The sequence below is a fragment of the Thunnus maccoyii genome, chromosome 9 (genome assembly GCF_910596095.1).
Source record: "Thunnus maccoyii chromosome 9, fThuMac1.1, whole genome shotgun sequence".
Lineage (NCBI taxonomy): Eukaryota > Metazoa > Chordata > Actinopteri > Scombriformes > Scombridae > Thunnus > Thunnus maccoyii.
In genome coordinates, this window is record NC_056541.1 from 964,026 (window position 1) to 980,538 (window position 16,513).

The 16,513-nt window shown below is 48.3% G+C and overlaps 1 protein-coding gene and 11 non-coding genes across 12 annotated transcripts in view; 2 read left to right on the forward strand and 10 right to left on the reverse strand.

The window, feature by feature from the left end:
• Positions 1–265: 265 nt before the first annotated feature.
• trnaa-agc lies at positions 266–338 on the reverse strand. The gene has a single exon. It is a non-coding gene; the product is annotated as a tRNA-Ala (tRNA).
• A 1,171-nt stretch (positions 339–1,509) lies between these two features.
• trnas-gcu lies at positions 1,510–1,583 on the reverse strand. Its single transcript has one exon. It is a non-coding gene; the product is annotated as a tRNA-Ser (tRNA).
• Positions 1,584–2,071: 488 nt separating this feature from the next.
• trnaa-agc lies at positions 2,072–2,144 on the reverse strand. Its single transcript has one exon. It is a non-coding gene; the product is annotated as a tRNA-Ala (tRNA).
• A 1,171-nt stretch (positions 2,145–3,315) lies between these two features.
• Positions 3,316–3,397, reverse strand: trnas-gcu. The gene has a single exon. It is a non-coding gene; the product is annotated as a tRNA-Ser (tRNA).
• A 488-nt stretch (positions 3,398–3,885) lies between these two features.
• Positions 3,886–3,958, reverse strand: trnaa-agc. Its single transcript has one exon. It is a non-coding gene; the product is annotated as a tRNA-Ala (tRNA).
• A 1,177-nt stretch (positions 3,959–5,135) lies between these two features.
• Positions 5,136–5,217, reverse strand: trnas-gcu. Its single transcript has one exon. It is a non-coding gene; the product is annotated as a tRNA-Ser (tRNA).
• Positions 5,218–6,949: 1,732 nt separating this feature from the next.
• Positions 6,950–7,031, reverse strand: trnas-gcu. Its single transcript has one exon. It is a non-coding gene; the product is annotated as a tRNA-Ser (tRNA).
• Positions 7,032–8,770: 1,739 nt separating this feature from the next.
• Positions 8,771–8,852, reverse strand: trnas-gcu. Its single transcript has one exon. It is a non-coding gene; the product is annotated as a tRNA-Ser (tRNA).
• A 495-nt stretch (positions 8,853–9,347) lies between these two features.
• trnaa-agc lies at positions 9,348–9,420 on the reverse strand. The gene has a single exon. It is a non-coding gene; the product is annotated as a tRNA-Ala (tRNA).
• A 1,570-nt stretch (positions 9,421–10,990) lies between these two features.
• On the reverse strand, positions 10,991–11,063 carry trnaa-agc. The gene has a single exon. It is a non-coding gene; the product is annotated as a tRNA-Ala (tRNA).
• A 238-nt stretch (positions 11,064–11,301) lies between these two features.
• trnas-gcu lies at positions 11,302–11,383 on the forward strand. Its single transcript has one exon. It is a non-coding gene; the product is annotated as a tRNA-Ser (tRNA).
• Positions 11,384–13,904: 2,521 nt separating this feature from the next.
• tti2 (TELO2 interacting protein 2) overlaps positions 13,905–16,513 on the forward strand; it is a 9,394-nt gene continuing 6,785 nt past the window's right edge. The window contains exons 1-3 of the mRNA XM_042420239.1: positions 13,905–14,113; positions 15,275–15,796; positions 15,965–16,164. Coding sequence (XP_042276173.1) covers positions 15,281–15,796; positions 15,965–16,164 — 716 coding nt within the window. The 5' untranslated portion in view covers positions 13,905–14,113; positions 15,275–15,280. The remainder of the gene's footprint in view (positions 14,114–15,274; positions 15,797–15,964; positions 16,165–16,513) is intronic.

The window sequence follows — 16,513 nt, forward strand, 5'->3', positions numbered from 1 at the left end:
CAGTATGACGTGGACTCTCAAAAACTGCCACTGCTGCTCAAAGGGAAGTTGAGAAAAATTCAACTTTATGCAGAAGTTAAGACTGGAGGAGGAGGTTGAAAGAAATGATGCGCGGGAAGAAAGGACATGCCAGCAGAGTGCTGACCTTACATGTAAGAGGACTCTCTCTATCTCACCTCTGAATTAACCGCACAGATGGGGTTGTTTGCTGTAGTGCACGAGAAAGTCCCAGGCACCATTACGCGGAGACAGCGGGAAAGGCTTGTGGAGAATGCGGGCGTCGATCCCGCTACCTCTCGCATGCTAAGCGAGCGCTCTACCATTTGAGCTAATTCCCCTGTCGTCTAAAAAGCACTCTCTTCACTTTTAATCACTCCCCCCTGCAGTGGTGAAATGTGGCTTTTCTTGTTAACTTGTAGTCGTGTAAAGACAGAAGATTGAATTGAACATGAGCTGACGAGGATGGCGTTGGAACAGAGGCGTGAAGAGCGCAATTGATTGGGAGGTCTTCACACAGACCTGGAAGGTCTGGAGGGTTTCATGGGTGTCTTTCCTAAGTGGAGACACCAAATAAAGATAGGTTTTTTTCCCCCTCCAGTATCACGAATCCTCCACAGGGGAGGAAGGAAGGGAAGTGCAGCACGGAACTAGATAGCTTCCCTTTCTTGGTAGGGGAATTAGCTCAAATGGTAGAGCGCTCGCTTCGCATGTGAGAGGTAGCGGGATCGACGCCCGCATTCTCCAAAAGGCTTTTAGGCATTTCTTCTACTTACGTAGGGAAAGTCTAGCTAACGTGGAGAAGCGGTTTTGCATCTGAACGTGGGTAAGACAGTCGTAATCAGAAAGGTCTGGATGAGGCATCCAAAGGGCACAAAGTCCCGAGTGGAAGAGGGAGAGAGAGCGGGAGAAGGAAAGAGGTCCCGGGAGACCCGACTGTCCATCGCAGAGAGGCCTGGCTGCAGGGGCTGTTAGGTGGAGCCGAAAACTTGGTGGCGTAGTGACATTCACGGGGCTGGTTGGTGAGCTGCTGTAGCTGGCCAGCTAAGCGCTAACTCGCTAGCCGGCTCGCTAGTCATTCACAGCAGCTCCCAGAGTTTCTCTCTGTTTTCTCTCCGCTGTTCCGTTTCCTTGTCTTGACATTTATACACAGCTCATTCAAAGAGGTAACAGTATCGTGGCCTCCTCTCATAACTGAGTGCAAAGCAGCTCTCTGTTGTGCAGCAGCTTTGATTTGAAACGCCAGCGGTGCAAGGCATCCAACAGGCTAGGATAGCTGCCTCCGTTTTGGACTCTCTGTTCCCCCCGCCCCCCACCCAAGTATCATAGGGAGCGCTTGCAAGAGGGCTTGCGATTGGTCGCTGGTGTGCGGATTGATTTCCCCTCCTTGACCGGACCCTGTGATTAGATGAGTTGAATTCACTGCCTTAAATGCTGCCGCATGGAGGCCTTAGTCATGGAGCCGGTTAGCTCCACGACATGTAAACGCAGCAGACTAAAGTCAAGCTGACTCGACGAGGATGGGATTCGAACCCAGAGCACAATGGATTAGCAGTCCATCGCCTTAACCACTCGGCCACCTCGTCTGTTGACAGGATTTCAATGTCCATACAGCCGTGGCGTTGTATGGACAATCTGTGAAACGCATTGACGTCGGGTAACGTGGCGGTCGCGAGAGCGGTCAGAGTCACGGGACTGAAGGTGTGAATAGTTGAGGAGCCTTTTGGGAAGGATTGAATCATAGCTGACAGTCTAACAGCCCGTTCACACATGCAGACTCCAACACTGGAGACACAACAGGACGCCTTTCAGTATGACGTGGACTCTCAAAAACTGCCACTGCTGCTCAAAGGGAAGTTGAGAAAAATTCAACTTTATGCAGAAGTTAAGACTGGAGGAGGAGGTTGAAAGAAATGATGCGCGGGAAGAAAGGACATGCCAGCAGAGTGCTGACCTTACATGTAAGAGGACTCTCTCTATCTCACCTCTGAATTAACCGCACAGATGGGGTTGTTTGCTGTAGTGCACGAGAAAGTCCCAGGCACCATTACGCGGAGACAGCGGGAAAGGCTTGTGGAGAATGCGGGCGTCGATCCCGCTACCTCTCGCATGCTAAGCGAGCGCTCTACCATTTGAGCTAATTCCCCTGTCGTCTAAAAAGCACTCTCTTCACTTTTAATCACTCCCCCCTGCAGTGGTGAAATGTGGCTTTTCTTGTTAACTTGTAGTCGTGTAAAGACAGAAGATTGAATTGAACATGAGCTGACGAGGATGGCGTTGGAACAGAGGCGTGAAGAGCGCAATTGATTGGGAGGTCTTCACACAGACCTGGAAGGTCTGGAGGGTTTCATGGGTGTCTTTCCTAAGTGGAGACACCAAATAAAGATAGGTTTTTTTCCCCCTCCAGTATCACGAATCCTCCACAGGGGAGGAAGGAAGGGAAGTGCAGCACGGAACTAGATAGCTTCCCTTTCTTGGTAGGGGAATTAGCTCAAATGGTAGAGCGCTCGCTTCGCATGTGAGAGGTAGCGGGATCGACGCCCGCATTCTCCAAAAGGCTTTTAGGCATTTCTTCTACTTACGTAGGGAAAGTCTAGCTAACGTGGAGAAGCGGTTTTGCATCTGAACGTGGGTAAGACAGTCGTAATCAGAAAGGTCTGGATGAGGCATCCAAAGGGCACAAAGTCCCGAGTGGAAGAGGGAGAGAGAGCGGGAGAAGGAAAGAGGTCCCGGGAGACCCGACTGTCCATCGCAGAGAGGCCTGGCTGCAGGGGCTGTTAGGTGGAGCCGAAAACTTGGTGGCGTAGTGACATTCACGGGGCTGGTTGGTGAGCTGCTGTAGCTGGCCAGCTAAGCGCTAACTCGCTAGCCGGCTCGCTAGTCATTCACAGCAGCTCCCAGAGTTTCTCTCTGTTTTCTCTCCGCTGTTCCGTTTCCTTGTCTTGACATTTATACACGGCTCATTCAAAGAGGTAGCAGTATCGTGGCCTCCTCTCATAACTGAGTGCAAAGCAGCTCTCTGTTGTGCAGCAGCTTTGATTTGAAACGCAAGCGGTGCAAGGCATCCAACAGGCTAGGATAGCTGCCTCCGTTTTGGACTCTCTGTTCCCCCCGCCCCCCACCCAAGTATCATAGGGAGCGCTTGCAAGAGGGCTTGCGATTGGTCGCTGGTGTGCGGATTGATTTCCCCTCCTTGACCGGACCCTGTGATTAGATGAGTTGAATTCACTGCCTTAAATGCTGCCGCATGGAGGCCTTAGTCATGGAGCCGGTTAGCTCCACGACATGTAAACGCAGCAGACTAAAGTCAAGCTGACTCGACGAGGATGGGATTCGAACCCACGCGTGCAGAGCACAATGGATTAGCAGTCCATCGCCTTAACCACTCCGCCACCTCGTCTGTTGACGGGGTTTCAATGTCCATACAGCCGTGGCGTTGTATGGACAATCTGTGAAACGCATTGACGTCGGGTAACGTGGCGGTCGTGAGAGCGGTCAGAGTCACGGGACTGAAGGTGTGAATAGTTGAGGAGCCTTTTGGGAAGGATTGAATCATAGCTGACAGTCTAACAGCCCGTTCACACATGCAGACTCCAACACTGGAGACACAACAGGACGCCTTTCAGTATGACGTGGACTCTCAAAAACTGCCACTGCTGCTCAAAGGGAAGTTGAGAAAAATTCAACTTTATGCAGAAGTTAAGACTGGAGGAGGAGGTTGAAAGAAATGATGCGCGGGAAGAAAGGACATGCCAGCAGAGTGCTGACCTTACATGTAAGAGGACTCTCTCTATCTCACCTCTGAATTAACCGCACAGATGGGGTTGTTTACTGTAGTGCACGAGAAAGTCCCAGGCACCATTACGCAGAGACAGCGGGAAAGGCTTGTGGAGAATGCGGGCGTCGATCCCGCTACCTCTCGCATGCTAAGCGAGCGCTCTACCATTTGAGCTAATTCCCCTGTCGTCTAAAAAGCACTCTCTTCACTTTTAATCACTCCCCCCTGCAGTGGTGAAATGTGGCTTTTCTTGTTAACTTGTAGTCGTGTAAAGACAGAAGATTGAATTGAACATGAGCTGACGAGGATGGCGTTGGAACAGAGGCGTGAAGAGCGCAATTGATTGGGAGGTCTTCACACAGACCTGGAAGGTCTGGAGGGTTTCATGGGTGTCTTTCCTAAGTGGAGACACCAAATAAAGATAGGTTTTTTTCCCCCTCCAGTATCACGAATCCTCCACAGGGGAGGAAGGAAGGGAAGTGCAGCACGGAACTAGATAGCTTCCCTTTCTTGGTAGGGGAATTAGCTCAAATGGTAGAGCGCTCGCTTCGCATGTGAGAGGTAGCGGGATCGACGCCCGCATTCTCCAAAAGGCTTTTAGGCATTTCTTCTACTTACGTAGGGAAAGTCTAGCTAACGTGGAGAAGCGGTTTTGCATCTGAACGTGGGTAAGACAGTCGTAATCAGAAAGGGTGGATGAGGCATCCAAAGGGCACAAAGTCCCGAGTGGAAGAGGGAGAGAGAGCGGGAGAAGGAAAGAGGTCCCGGGAGACCCGACTGTCCATCGCAGAGAGGCCTGGCTGCAGGGGCTGTTAGGTGGAGCCGAAAACTTGGTGGCGTAGTGACATTCACGGGGCTGGTTGGTGAGCTGCTGTAGCTGGCCAGCTAAGCGCTAACTCGCTAGCCGGCTGGGCCACCGCTAGTCATTCACAGCAGCTCCCAGAGTTTCTCTCTGTTTTCTCTCCGCTGTTCCGTTTCCTCGTCTTGACATTTATACACGGCTCATTCAAAGAGGTAGCAGTATCGTGGCCTCCTCTCATAACTGAGTGCAAAGCAGCTCTCTGTTGTGCAGCAGCTTTGATTTGAAACGCCAGCGGTGCAAGGCATCCAACAGGCTAGGATAGCTGCCTCCGTTTTGGACTCTCTGTTCCCCCCGCCCCCCACCCAAGTATCATAGGGAGCGCTTGCAAGAGGGCTTGCGATTGGTCGCTGGTGTGCGGATTGATTTCCCCTCCTTGACCGGACCCTGTGATTAGATGAGTTGAATTCACTGCCTTAAATGCTGCCGCATGGAGGCCTTAGTCATGGAGCCGGTTAGCTCCACGACATGTAAACGCAGCAGACTAAAGTCAAGCTGACTCGACGAGGATGGGATTCGAACCCACGCGTGCAGAGCACAATGGATTAGCAGTCCATCGCCTTAACCACTCGGCCACCTCGTCTGTTGACGGGGTTTCAATGTCCATACAGCCGTGGCGTTGTATGGACAATCTGTGAAACGCATTGACGTCGGCTAACGTGGCGGTCGTGAGAGCGGTCAGAGTCACGGGACTGAAGGTGTGAATAGTTGAGGAGCCTTTTGGGAAGGATTGAATCATAGCTGACAGTCTAACAGCCCGTTCACACATGCAGACTCCAACACTGGAGACACAACAGGACGCCTTTCAGTATGACGTGGACTCTCAAAAACTGCCACTGCTGCTCAAAGGGAAGTTGAGAAAAATTCAACTTTATGCAGAAGTTAAGACTGGAGGAGGAGGTTGAAAGAAATGATGCGCGGGAAGAAAGGACATGCCAGCAGAGTGCTGACCTTACATGTAAGAGGACTCTCTCTATCTCACCTCTGAATTAACCGCACAGATGGGGTTGTTTGCTGTAGTGCACGAGAAAGTCCCAGGCACCATTACGCGGAGACAGCGGGAAAGGCTTGTGGAGAATGCGGGCGTCTATCCCGCTACCTCTCGCATGCTAAGCGAGCGCTCTACCATTTGAGCTAATTCCCCTGTCGTCTAAAAAGCACTCTCTTCACTTTTAATCACTCCCCCCTGCAGTGGTGAAATGTGGCTTTTCTTGTTAACTTGTAGTCGTGTAAAGACAGAAGATTGAATTGAACATGAGCTGACGAGGATGGCGTTGGAACAGAGGCGTGAAGAGCGCAATTGATTGGGAGGTCTTCACACAGACCTGGAAGGTCTGGAGGGTTTCATGGGTGTCTTTCCTAAGTGGAGACACCAAATAAAGATAGGTTTTTTTCCCCCTCCAGTATCACGAATCCTCCACAGGGGAGGAAGGAAGGGAAGTGCAGCACGGAACTAGATAGCTTCCCTTTCTTGGTAGGGGAATTAGCTCAAATGGTAGAGCGCTCGCTTCGCATGTGAGAGGTAGCGGGATCGACGCCCGCATTCTCCAAAAGGCTCTTAGGCATTTCTTCTACTTACGTAGGGAAAGTCTAGCTAACGTGGAGAAGCGGTTTTGCATCTGAACGTGGGTAAGACAGTCGTAATCAGAAAGGTCTGGATGAGGCATCCAAAGGGCACAAAGTCCCGAGTGGAAGAGGGAGAGAGAGCGGGAGAAGGAAAGAGGTCCCGGGAGACCCGACTGTCCATCGCAGAGAGGCCTGGCTGCAGGGGCTGTTAGGTGGAGCCGAAAACTTGGTGGCGTAGTGACATTCACGGGGCTGGTTGGTGAGCTGCTGTAGCTGGCCAGCTAAGCGCTAACTCGCTAGCCGGCTCGCGAGTCATTCACAGCAGCTCCCAGAGTTTCTCTCTGTTTTCTCTCCGCTGTTCCGTTTCCTTGTCTTGACATTTATACACGGCTCATTCAAAGAGGTAGCAATATCGTGGCCTCCTCTCATAACTGAGTGCAAAGCAGCTCTCTGTTGTGCAGCAGCTTTGATTTGAAACGCCAGCGGTGCAAGGCATCCAACAGGCTAGGATAGCTGCCTCCGTTTTGGACTCTCTGTTCCCCCCGCCCCCCACCCAAGTATCATAGGGAGCGCTTGCAAGAGGGCTTGCGATTGGTCGCTGGTGTGCGGATTGATTTCCCCTCCTTGACCGGACCCTGTGATTAGATGAGTTGAATTCACTGCCTTAAATGCTGCCGCATGGAGGCCTTAGTCATGGAGCCGGTTAGCTCCACGACATGTAAACGCAGCAGACTAAAGTCAAGCTGACTCGACGAGGATGGGATTCGAACCCACGCGTGCAGAGCACAATGGATTAGCAGTCCATCGCCTTAACCACTCGGCCACCTCGTCTGTTGACGGGGTTTCAATGTCCATACAGCCGTGGCGTTGTATGGACAATCTGTGAAACGCATTGACGTCGGGTAACGTGGCGGTCGTGAGAGCGGTCAGAGTCACGGGACTGAAGGTGTGAATAGTTGAGGAGCCTTTTGGGAAGGATTGAATCATAGCTGACAGTCTAACAGCCCGTTCACACATGCAGACTCCAACACTGGAGACACAACAGGACGCCTTTCAGTATGACGTGGACTCTCAAAAACTGCCACTGCTGCTCAAAGGGAAGTTGAGAAAAATTCAACTTTATGCAGAAGTTAAGACTGGAGGAGGAGGTTGAAAGAAATGATGCGCGGGAAGAAAAGACATGCCAGCAGAGTGCTGACCTTACATGTAAGAGGACTCTCTCTATCTCACCTCTGAATTAACCGCACAGATGGGGTTGTTTGCTGTAGTGCACGAGAAAGTCCCAGGCACCATTACGCGGAGACAGCGGGAAAGGCTTGTGGAGAATGCAGGCGTCGATCCCGCTACCTCTCGCATGCTAAGCGAGCGCTCTACCATTTGAGCTAATTCCCCTGTCGTCTAAAAAGCACTCTCTTCACTTTTAATCACTCCCCCCTGCAGTGGTGAAATGTGGCTTTTCTTGGTAACTTGTAGTCGTGTAAAGACAGAAGATTGAATTGAACATGAGCTGACGAGGATGGCGTTGGAACAGAGGCGTGAAGAGCGCAATTGATTGGGAGGTCTTCACACAGACCTGGAAGGTCTGGAGGGTTTCATGGGTGTCTTTCCTAAGTGGAGACACCAAATAAAGATAGGTTTTTTTCCCCCTCCAGTATCACGAATCCTCCACAGGGGAGGAAGGAAGGGAAGTGCAGCACGGAACTAGATAGCTTCCCTTTCTTGGTAGGGGAATTAGCTCAAATGGTAGAGCGCTCGCTTCGCATGTGAGAGGTAGCGGGATCGACGCCCGCATTCTCCAAAAGGCTTTTAGGCATTTCTTCTACTTACGTAGGGAAAGTCTAGCTAACGTGGAGAAGCGGTTTTGCATCTGAACGTGGGTAAGACAGTCGTAATCAGAAAGGTCTGGATGAGGCATCCAAAGGGCACAAAGTCCCGAGTGGAAGAGGGAGAGAGAGCGGGAGAAGGAAAGAGGTCCCGGGAGACCCCACTGTCCATCGCAGAGAGGCCTGGCTGCAGGGGCTGTTAGGTGGAGCCGAAAACTTGGTGGCGTAGTGACATTCACGGGGCTGGTTGGTGAGCTGCTGTAGCTGGCCAGCTAAGCGCTAACTCGCTAGCCGGCTGGGCCACCGCTAGTCATTCACAGCAGCTCCCAGAGTTTCTCTCTGTTTTCTCTCCGCTGTTCCGTTTCCTCGTCTTGACATTTATACACGGCTCATTCAAAGAGGTAGCAGTATCGTGGCCTCCTCTCATAACTGAGTGCAAAGCAGCTCTCTGTTGTGCAGCAGCTTTGATTTGAAACGCCAGCGGTGCAAGGCATCCAACAGGCTAGGATAGCTGCCTCTGTTTTGGACTCTCTGTTCCCCCCGCCCCCCACCCAAGTATCATAGGGAGCGCTTGCAAGAGGGCTTGCGATTGGTCGCTGGTGTGCGGATTGATTTCCCCTCCTTGACCGGACCCTGTGATTAGATGAGTTGAATTCACTGCCTTAAATGCTGCCGCATGGAGGCCTTAGTCATGGAGCCGGTTAGCTCCACGACATGTAAACGCAGCAGACTAAAGTCAAGCTGACTCGACGAGGATGGGATTCGAACCCACGCGTGCAGAGCACAATGGATTAGCAGTCCATCGCCTTAACCACTCGGCCACCTCGTCTGTTGACGGGGTTTCAATACATACAATCCATACAGCCGTGGCGTTGTATGGACAATCTGTGAAACGCATTGACGTCGGGTAACGTGGCGGTCGTGAGAGCGGTCAGAGTCACGGGACTGAAGGTGTGAATAGTTGAGGAGCCTTTTGGGAAGGATTGAATCATAGCTGACAGTCTAACAGCCCGTTCACACATGCAGACTCCAACACTGGAGACACAACAGGACGCCTTTCAGTATGACGTGGACTCTCAAAAACTGCCACTGCTGCTCAAAGGGAAGTTGAGAAAAATTCAACTTTATGCAGAAGTTAAGACTGGAGGAGGAGGTTGAAAGAAATGACGCGCGGGAAGAAAAGACATGCCAGCAGAGTGCTGACCTTACATGTAAGAGGACTCTCTCTATCTCACCTCTGAATTAACCGCACAGATGGGGTTGTTTGCTGTAGTGCACGAGAAAGTCCCAGGCACCATTACGCGGAGACAGCGGGAAAGGCTTGTGGAGAATGCGGGCGTCGATCCCGCTACCTCTCGCATGCTAAGCGAGCGCTCTACCATTTGAGCTAATTCCCCTGTCGTCTAAAAAGCACTCTCTTCACTTTTAATCACTCCCCCCTGCAGTGGTGAAATGTGGCTTTTCTTGGTAACTTGTAGTCGTGTAAAGACAGAAGATTGAATTGAACATGAGCTGACGAGGATGGCGTTGGAACAGAGGCGTGAAGAGCGCAATTGATTGGGAGGTCTTCACACAGACCTGGAAGGTCTGGAGGGTTTCATGGGTGTCTTTCCTAAGTGGAGACACCAAATAAAGATAGGTTTTTTTCCCCCTCCAGTATCACGGATCCTCCACAGGGGAGGAAGGAAGGGAAGTGCAGCACGGAACTAGATAGCTTCCCTTTCTTGGTAGGGGAATTAGCTCAAATGGTAGAGCGCTCGCTTCGCATGTGAGAGGTAGCGGGATCGACGCCCGCATTCTCCAAAAGGCTTTTAGGCATTTCTTCTACTTACGTAGGGAAAGTCTAGCTAACGTGGAGAAGCGGTTTTGCATCTGAACGTGGGTAAGACAGTCGTAATCAGAAAGGTCTGGATGAGGCATCCAAAGGGCACAAAGTCCCGAGTGGAAGAGGGAGAGAGAGCGGGAGAAGGAAAGAGGTCCCGGGAGACCCGACTGTCCATCGCAGAGAGGCCTGGCTGCAGGGGCTGTTAGGTGGAGCCGAAAACTTGGTGGCGTAGTGACATTCACGGGGCTGGTTGGTGAGCTGCTGTAGCTGGCCAGCTAAGCGCTAACTCGCTAGCCGGCTGGGCCACCGCTAGTCATTCACAGCAGCTCCAAGAGTTTCTCTCTGTTACTGTCTACAAAACAAACAGTAACTTTTGCGAGATACAAGCAACTTACATACAGCAAAAAACGTCTTTATATGGCAACAACGTGCCAAACAAGCTCAGCTGTGACTAGTCAACGTTGACTCTAACCAGGCTGAAATAAGCCGGCAGTGTGCATGGAGGACATGAGCAGCCCAGAACAGTCGATTGTTGACAAGTGGCGTAAAAAGAAGAGAAAACTAGAGCGGTGTTCTTCTCAGCAGCAGAACAAACCTGCTGATGAAACTATATGAAGAATATAAAAGAGTTTTCACCAAAAAGGGTAAAACTTCTGCAATTAACAAGGTGAAGGAGACAACTGATCTCTACCTGTAGGTGGGCAGTGATGGTTTAAAGGTTAGAAGAGCAACTTATTACTAGAAGGTTGACGGTTCCATCCGTTGGCACACTTTTATAAATGATAAATGCTAAGCTTTTAAATAAAAGGCTTCACTCCAACACAGAAGTGACCCTGTGAGATTAACTGAACAGTTCTTCTGTTTTATGTTTCTGAACAAGTGATGCGAGTGTGAAAAGACACTTGATGGAGGCGTCTGTTTCCATCCGTCAGACGTTCTTTGACACACAGCTGAATTATAAGCTTGACAGTTATCCTGCTACGGAGCAGCTAGTTCTGCTGAATAAGTTACCATGGTTACCAAGCCGGTGATCATATAAACCACAGTGATGGAACGAATCTCTCACTTAAATTAGCTAGACTTTACCTTAAACCAGCATGATGGAAACCTGTCAGGAGAGCAGAAAAGGGTTGAAGGTCCTCTGGAGAATGCGGGCATCGATCCCACTACCTCTCGCATGCTAAGCGAGCGCTCTACCATTTGAGCTAATTCCCCTGCAGGGATGGGTGCATGGTGTAGCTTTTCATTTCCCTCCCTCCCCCCCTACGCTTCTATTTTAGGAAGTGGATTCATGTTTCTGAACTGCAGACAAACTCTGAGGCACAAGCCAGAACATCCAGCATCTCCTCTGATCCTCACTTTCATTAAACTACCAGCAAACTCATCTAACTAAAGGTCCATACTGGGTCGGTATTCTCCATCAGACTTTTATTGTGAAATACCAAGTACAACAGACGAGGTGGCCGAGTGGTTAAGGCGATGGACTGCTAATCCATTGTGCTCTGCACGCGTGGGTTCGAATCCCATCCTCGTCGCAGTTTAGTTTAGTTCTCTGTGTTTCCATGTCAACAGGATAACTGGCTCCGTTATGACGATCCTCTTTGAAACAATAAGATTTCTTCATCAGAAATGTTCTCTGCCTTGTTGATTCATCGTCATGTACTGAAACAAACCAGAGACTTATAGTGTTGTTAATTCTCTCATGTCGTGTAAATGGCGCCCACTGGTGGACAGAATACTCACTACTGCTTGATGACCAGTTGCAGACAGGTGTGAACTCAGTGTCTTTGTGTCTCCACACCCTGAAGAAGACGCACACCGACACGCATCGGTGTGTTCTTTAATGTCTCTCAACCCACTGAGATAAACCTACCTGGACTTGGATCATTCTCCTGCTCTCAGTGATTATTAATCCCATCAATGAGCACCAGTAACGCTGCTGTTACTTCTCTCGTCTGCAGACAGGTGTGCTTCAAGCTAGACGTCTTCACGGGTCCAAACATTCAGGCCCAAACCCATAAAGACCCAGAAATGTCTTAGAACCAAACCAGACCCGTCTATTGAGAATCGGACCCATGCAGAACTGAGAAACCTGAAACCAGCCGGGAGACACAAACCTGATCAGCACTGATTTCACAGCTGATTGCTTTTAACGAGTTCATGTTAATTTACAAGTTGTCAAAACAAACCGTTGTGTGTTACCTGATGTAACGTTACTTCTCTCCTCGCTGTGATGCATCTAATCCGTCGTCTTTGCCAAGAACGTTAGTAAAATACATCCAGGTTTTCTGGTCTTCCTCTCTGACTGAAACCTTATTCCAGCTTGACAGTCCACTGGCTGTCATGGTAACGGATGAAAAACACAACTTCAGAATCAGCTTTGCAGTTTTGTTGTATCTAACGTAATAAAGATAATTGACTGTTTGCTTTTTTGAACTATAGTAACGATTGCTTGTTAGTTTCCACAGCTGCTAACGTTAGCATTGCTAATTTGTTTGCTAACGAGTCTGACCTCTACTCTCTGACCTTTCACCTCCTGAGCAGCTCACGCAGGTCATTTGGTATCATTTTTAGGACAAAGATGAACACAAACACACACTCAGCACTTCCTTCATGACCCGACCCGACTAGCCTCCTCAGAATGGAAGCATGTTATTAGGGCCCAAGCATTCCTCCTTTTCCTTCTTCTTCTTCTTCTCCTTCTTCTCCTTCTTCTTCTTCTCCTTCTTCTCCTTCTCCTTCTCCTTCTTCTCCTTCTCCTTCTTCTCCTCCTTCTTCTTCTTCTTCTTCTCCTTCTTCTTCTTCTTCTCCTTCTTCTCCTTCTTCTTCTTCTCCTTCTTCTCCTTCTTCTTCTCCTTCTTCTTCTTCTTCTCCTTCTACTCCTTCTTCTTCTTCTCCTTCTTCTCCTTCTTCTTCTTCTTCTTCTTCTTCTCCTTCTTCTTCTTCTTCTCCTTCTCCTTCTTCTTCTTCTCCTTCTTCTCCTTCTTCTTCTTCTCCTTCTTCTCCTTCTCCTTCTTCTTCTTCTCCTCCTTCTCCTTCTCCTCCTTCTCCTTCTTCTCCTTCTTCTTCTTCTTCTTCTTCTCCTTCTTCTTCTTCTTCTCCTTCTACTCCTTCTTCTTCTTCTCCTTCTTCTCCTTCTTCTTCTTTTCCTTCTCCTTCTTCTTCTTCTTCTCCTTCTTCTCCTTCTTCTTCTTCTCCTTCTTCTCCTTCTCCTTCTTCTTCTTCTTCTTCTCCTCCTTCTCCTTCTCCTCCTTCTCCTTCTCCTCCTTCTCCTTCTCCTTCTCCTTCTTCTCCTTCTCCTTCTTCTTCTTCTCCTTTTCCTTCTCCTTCTCCTTTTCCTTCTTCTTCTTTTTCTCCTCTTCCTCCTCCTCTTCCTCCTCCTCCTCAATGGATCACATTTTTGAGGTTCTAGGGAATCTCAAAAACTCACAAAACCTTTCACCTGCATCAGAAATGGCGTAACCTGATATCTGATACGGGCTCAGTAGCGCCCCCGTAGATGAATGAAGTTTATTAGACACATGATGTAACATCTCCAGACTTATAAAAGCTTCTTGGAGCCATAAGCTGAGTCCAACAGTCTCTCTGATGTTTGTCACGCTCACAGTCTGATATCAGACAGATTCTCTGATCTGCTCTACATGTATGAACATGTTCTCTGCTGTTTGTGATGGTTTCCTTCTAATAAAATATGTAAAAATAAGAACTAAAATATAAAAATGAACAAATAGAAACTACAGTTTTATTTGAAAAAAGGCTTCTGGTATTTATTTATTTATTTTTGTTTAATTATTTTTTATGTTTTTTTTTCTTTATTGAAACAATTAAAAAATATAAAAAAACACAACAATGGTTCCTTTTATTTTATATCATTATAAAATATTATAACTGTTCTATGTAATGTATATTATATATTTATTATTATTTTATCTATTAATTTTATTTATGAGGGTAAACAACAAATGTAGAAACTATTTCACCTTCTTTCTTTTATCTTTATTTACAAATGTCGCGTTTTTCTGAAGCAGGAGAGTTTTATGTGTTTTATGAGATAAAAAGATTACGGTTTGTTTTAACTTATATTTTGGTTTTGGTTGTGTCATATCGGAGGGCGGGAACGTTTCATTCGGAGCTTGTATCTGACCGAACGTATTTTCAGGTGACACCGTCCGTCCCGGTAAACAGTCCGGAGCTTTCAGTCGACGTGCAGCGAAGCTGAAGAGACTTTTTAAATGATTATTATAAAGCAAAGCGACTGATTTCAGGTCAGATTGAACTTTCACACGTTTTTATGAACAAACTGACGCTGAAATGATGAATATTAGTAATTTATGTTGTATAATTGATATAATATCAATAATAATCATTGATAATGACAGACAGAAACATGTTTAATGTCTCAAACTCAACATACAGTTCAGATAAATGAAGCAGCCAAACTATTGTAACATTTGTTTATATGTTTATAAAGTATATAGACTGAATTCTGTTTATTATTTCATTGTATTTTGTTTGTATTATATTGTTTATATTGTTATGTTGTTTGTATTATTCCTGCCAGTTCTTGTCTGTTTCCTGCTGCAACATACACATCTCTCCTCTGGGATCAATAACGTCTCATCTTATTATCCAGCCAGTTTAAATAGTTTAACTCTTAAAGGTGCAGTCTGTAGCATTTAGTTTCCTCAGAATGAGCCTTTATGTCTACAGCGGGACGGGTCGACTTCCTACAGTAGCCCAGAGAGGACAAACCAAACGCTGGCTCTAGAGAGGGTCCACGGTGATTTTCTCGTGCAGTGTGTGGTCGTATGTCGGGGTTGGTTAGTGGAGTCTGGCTGGACGCTGTAGGATTGGTGGCAGGTTAAATGGCGGCCTGCTCAGCAGCGCGGTGACCCGGGAGAGTTTCAACATATCAACAAGACGAAATATTCATACAGACGTGTTCATAACGACCTCCGTCAGCTCAACCCGAGCCTGAGGAGGAGGAGGAGGAGGAAGAGTAACCTCACCACTAGATGGCACTAAATCCTACAAACTGCTCCTTTAATATTCAATCAGTCAGATTATTGATCACTGATCACTGCCTGCAACGACTCATCAACTAGTCCGTCGACAGAAAAACAATCTGCAACTGTTTTGATAATCAATTAATCGTTTTGAGTCATTTTTGAAGAAAAGAAAAGTCCAAATTCTCTGATTCTGTTAAATGTGAATATTTTCTGGTTTCTTGAGTCTCTTTGACAGTAAACTGAAGAAGTTTTAGGAAACATTGATCCACATTTTATGGACCAAACAACTAATCGATTAATTAATAAATTAATCATCATTACTTTTAATTTCAGTTTTAACAATGAGATCACACTGATGATTAACTTCATCTTTCTCTTCTTCCTCATTTCTCTCCTTCTTCTTCTTCTCTCCTCCAGTTCAATATGGAACTTTCATCTTTACTTCATGACCTTCATCTCTCCTCCTCCTCCTCAGCAGAGAAGCTCCTCCCCTCTCCTTCTCTCCCTCCAATCACAGAGCTCCTGTCTCGGCTGCAGCAGCAGCTGATTGGTGCAACTGATAAATCCTCCCTGATTGGTCGTGTGGAGCAGCTCTTCCAAAGTGCAGATCCTCACTGGCTGTTCTCCCCTGCCTCAGCCAATCACGGAGCAGAACAGGAGGCGGCAGGGAGGGCGGAGCTTCAGGCGGCGTACATCTCTGTGGTCGGTGCACTGATTGGCTGCGCCGCTCTGCCGCTGTGTGAAGACGACTGCGGCTCACTGCCGGCCGCTGAGTACCGGAGCGTCCCCCCCCGAGCCGTCCCGGTGAGCTCCGCCCTCAGAGCGCTGCTAAGAACTCTGGGAAACTGGGAGGGAGAGGGCGGGGCCAGAGGAGGTCAGACCGCCCTGCTGCTTGCTGTGGCTCCACAGATCTGCGTGTTCACTGTCACACATTTCCAGGTGAGTCAGAGCTGAGCGTCTCTGAAACAGCCAATCAGACGGTTTCCTGCTCTTCAAATGAACATTAAACCTGCTGTTCATACTGACCATTAGAAGATGACTGAGTGTGTGTGTGTGTGTGTGTGTGTGTGTGTGTGTGTGTGTGTGTGTGTGTGTGTGTGCATGCAGGATCAGGTCTGGACCAGTTCTTCCTCCAGAGAGGCAGCAAAGAGTCTGCAGAAGGCGCTGCTGAAGGCGGGGAGCTGGAGAGACTCCGCCCACCTCCTGATGGGGGACGGGAGGTCGGGGGAGGAAGAGGAGGAAGAAGGAGGGAAGAGCAGAGGAATTCTGGGAGGAATCCTGGACGTCCTGCAGCCTCAGCTGACCAAGTAAGAATCTGAAGGCTGACTGATGATCAGCTGCAGGTTTCACTGTTTAATTCTTTACGACTGAATTCACATGACGTGCTGAAGTCGCCCAAATCCAACTGACTCAGATTAGATTTGTATATGTGACTCATATCTGATCTGTGCATCTGCTGTCAGAACGACGTCATGTGGTTTTCTTAACGTCTCTGCACATCTCGCCAGTGTCATTTAAATTCTGCCTGTTCTGATTGGTTTAGTGGTTTGACCCAAGTCTGCCAAAAACTGCAGTTCGTTGAACGACCACTTGAGGCTCCAAAGCGAGTCAATCATAGACCTCCATGTTAAAATGTCCAACTTTACAGCAGAAATA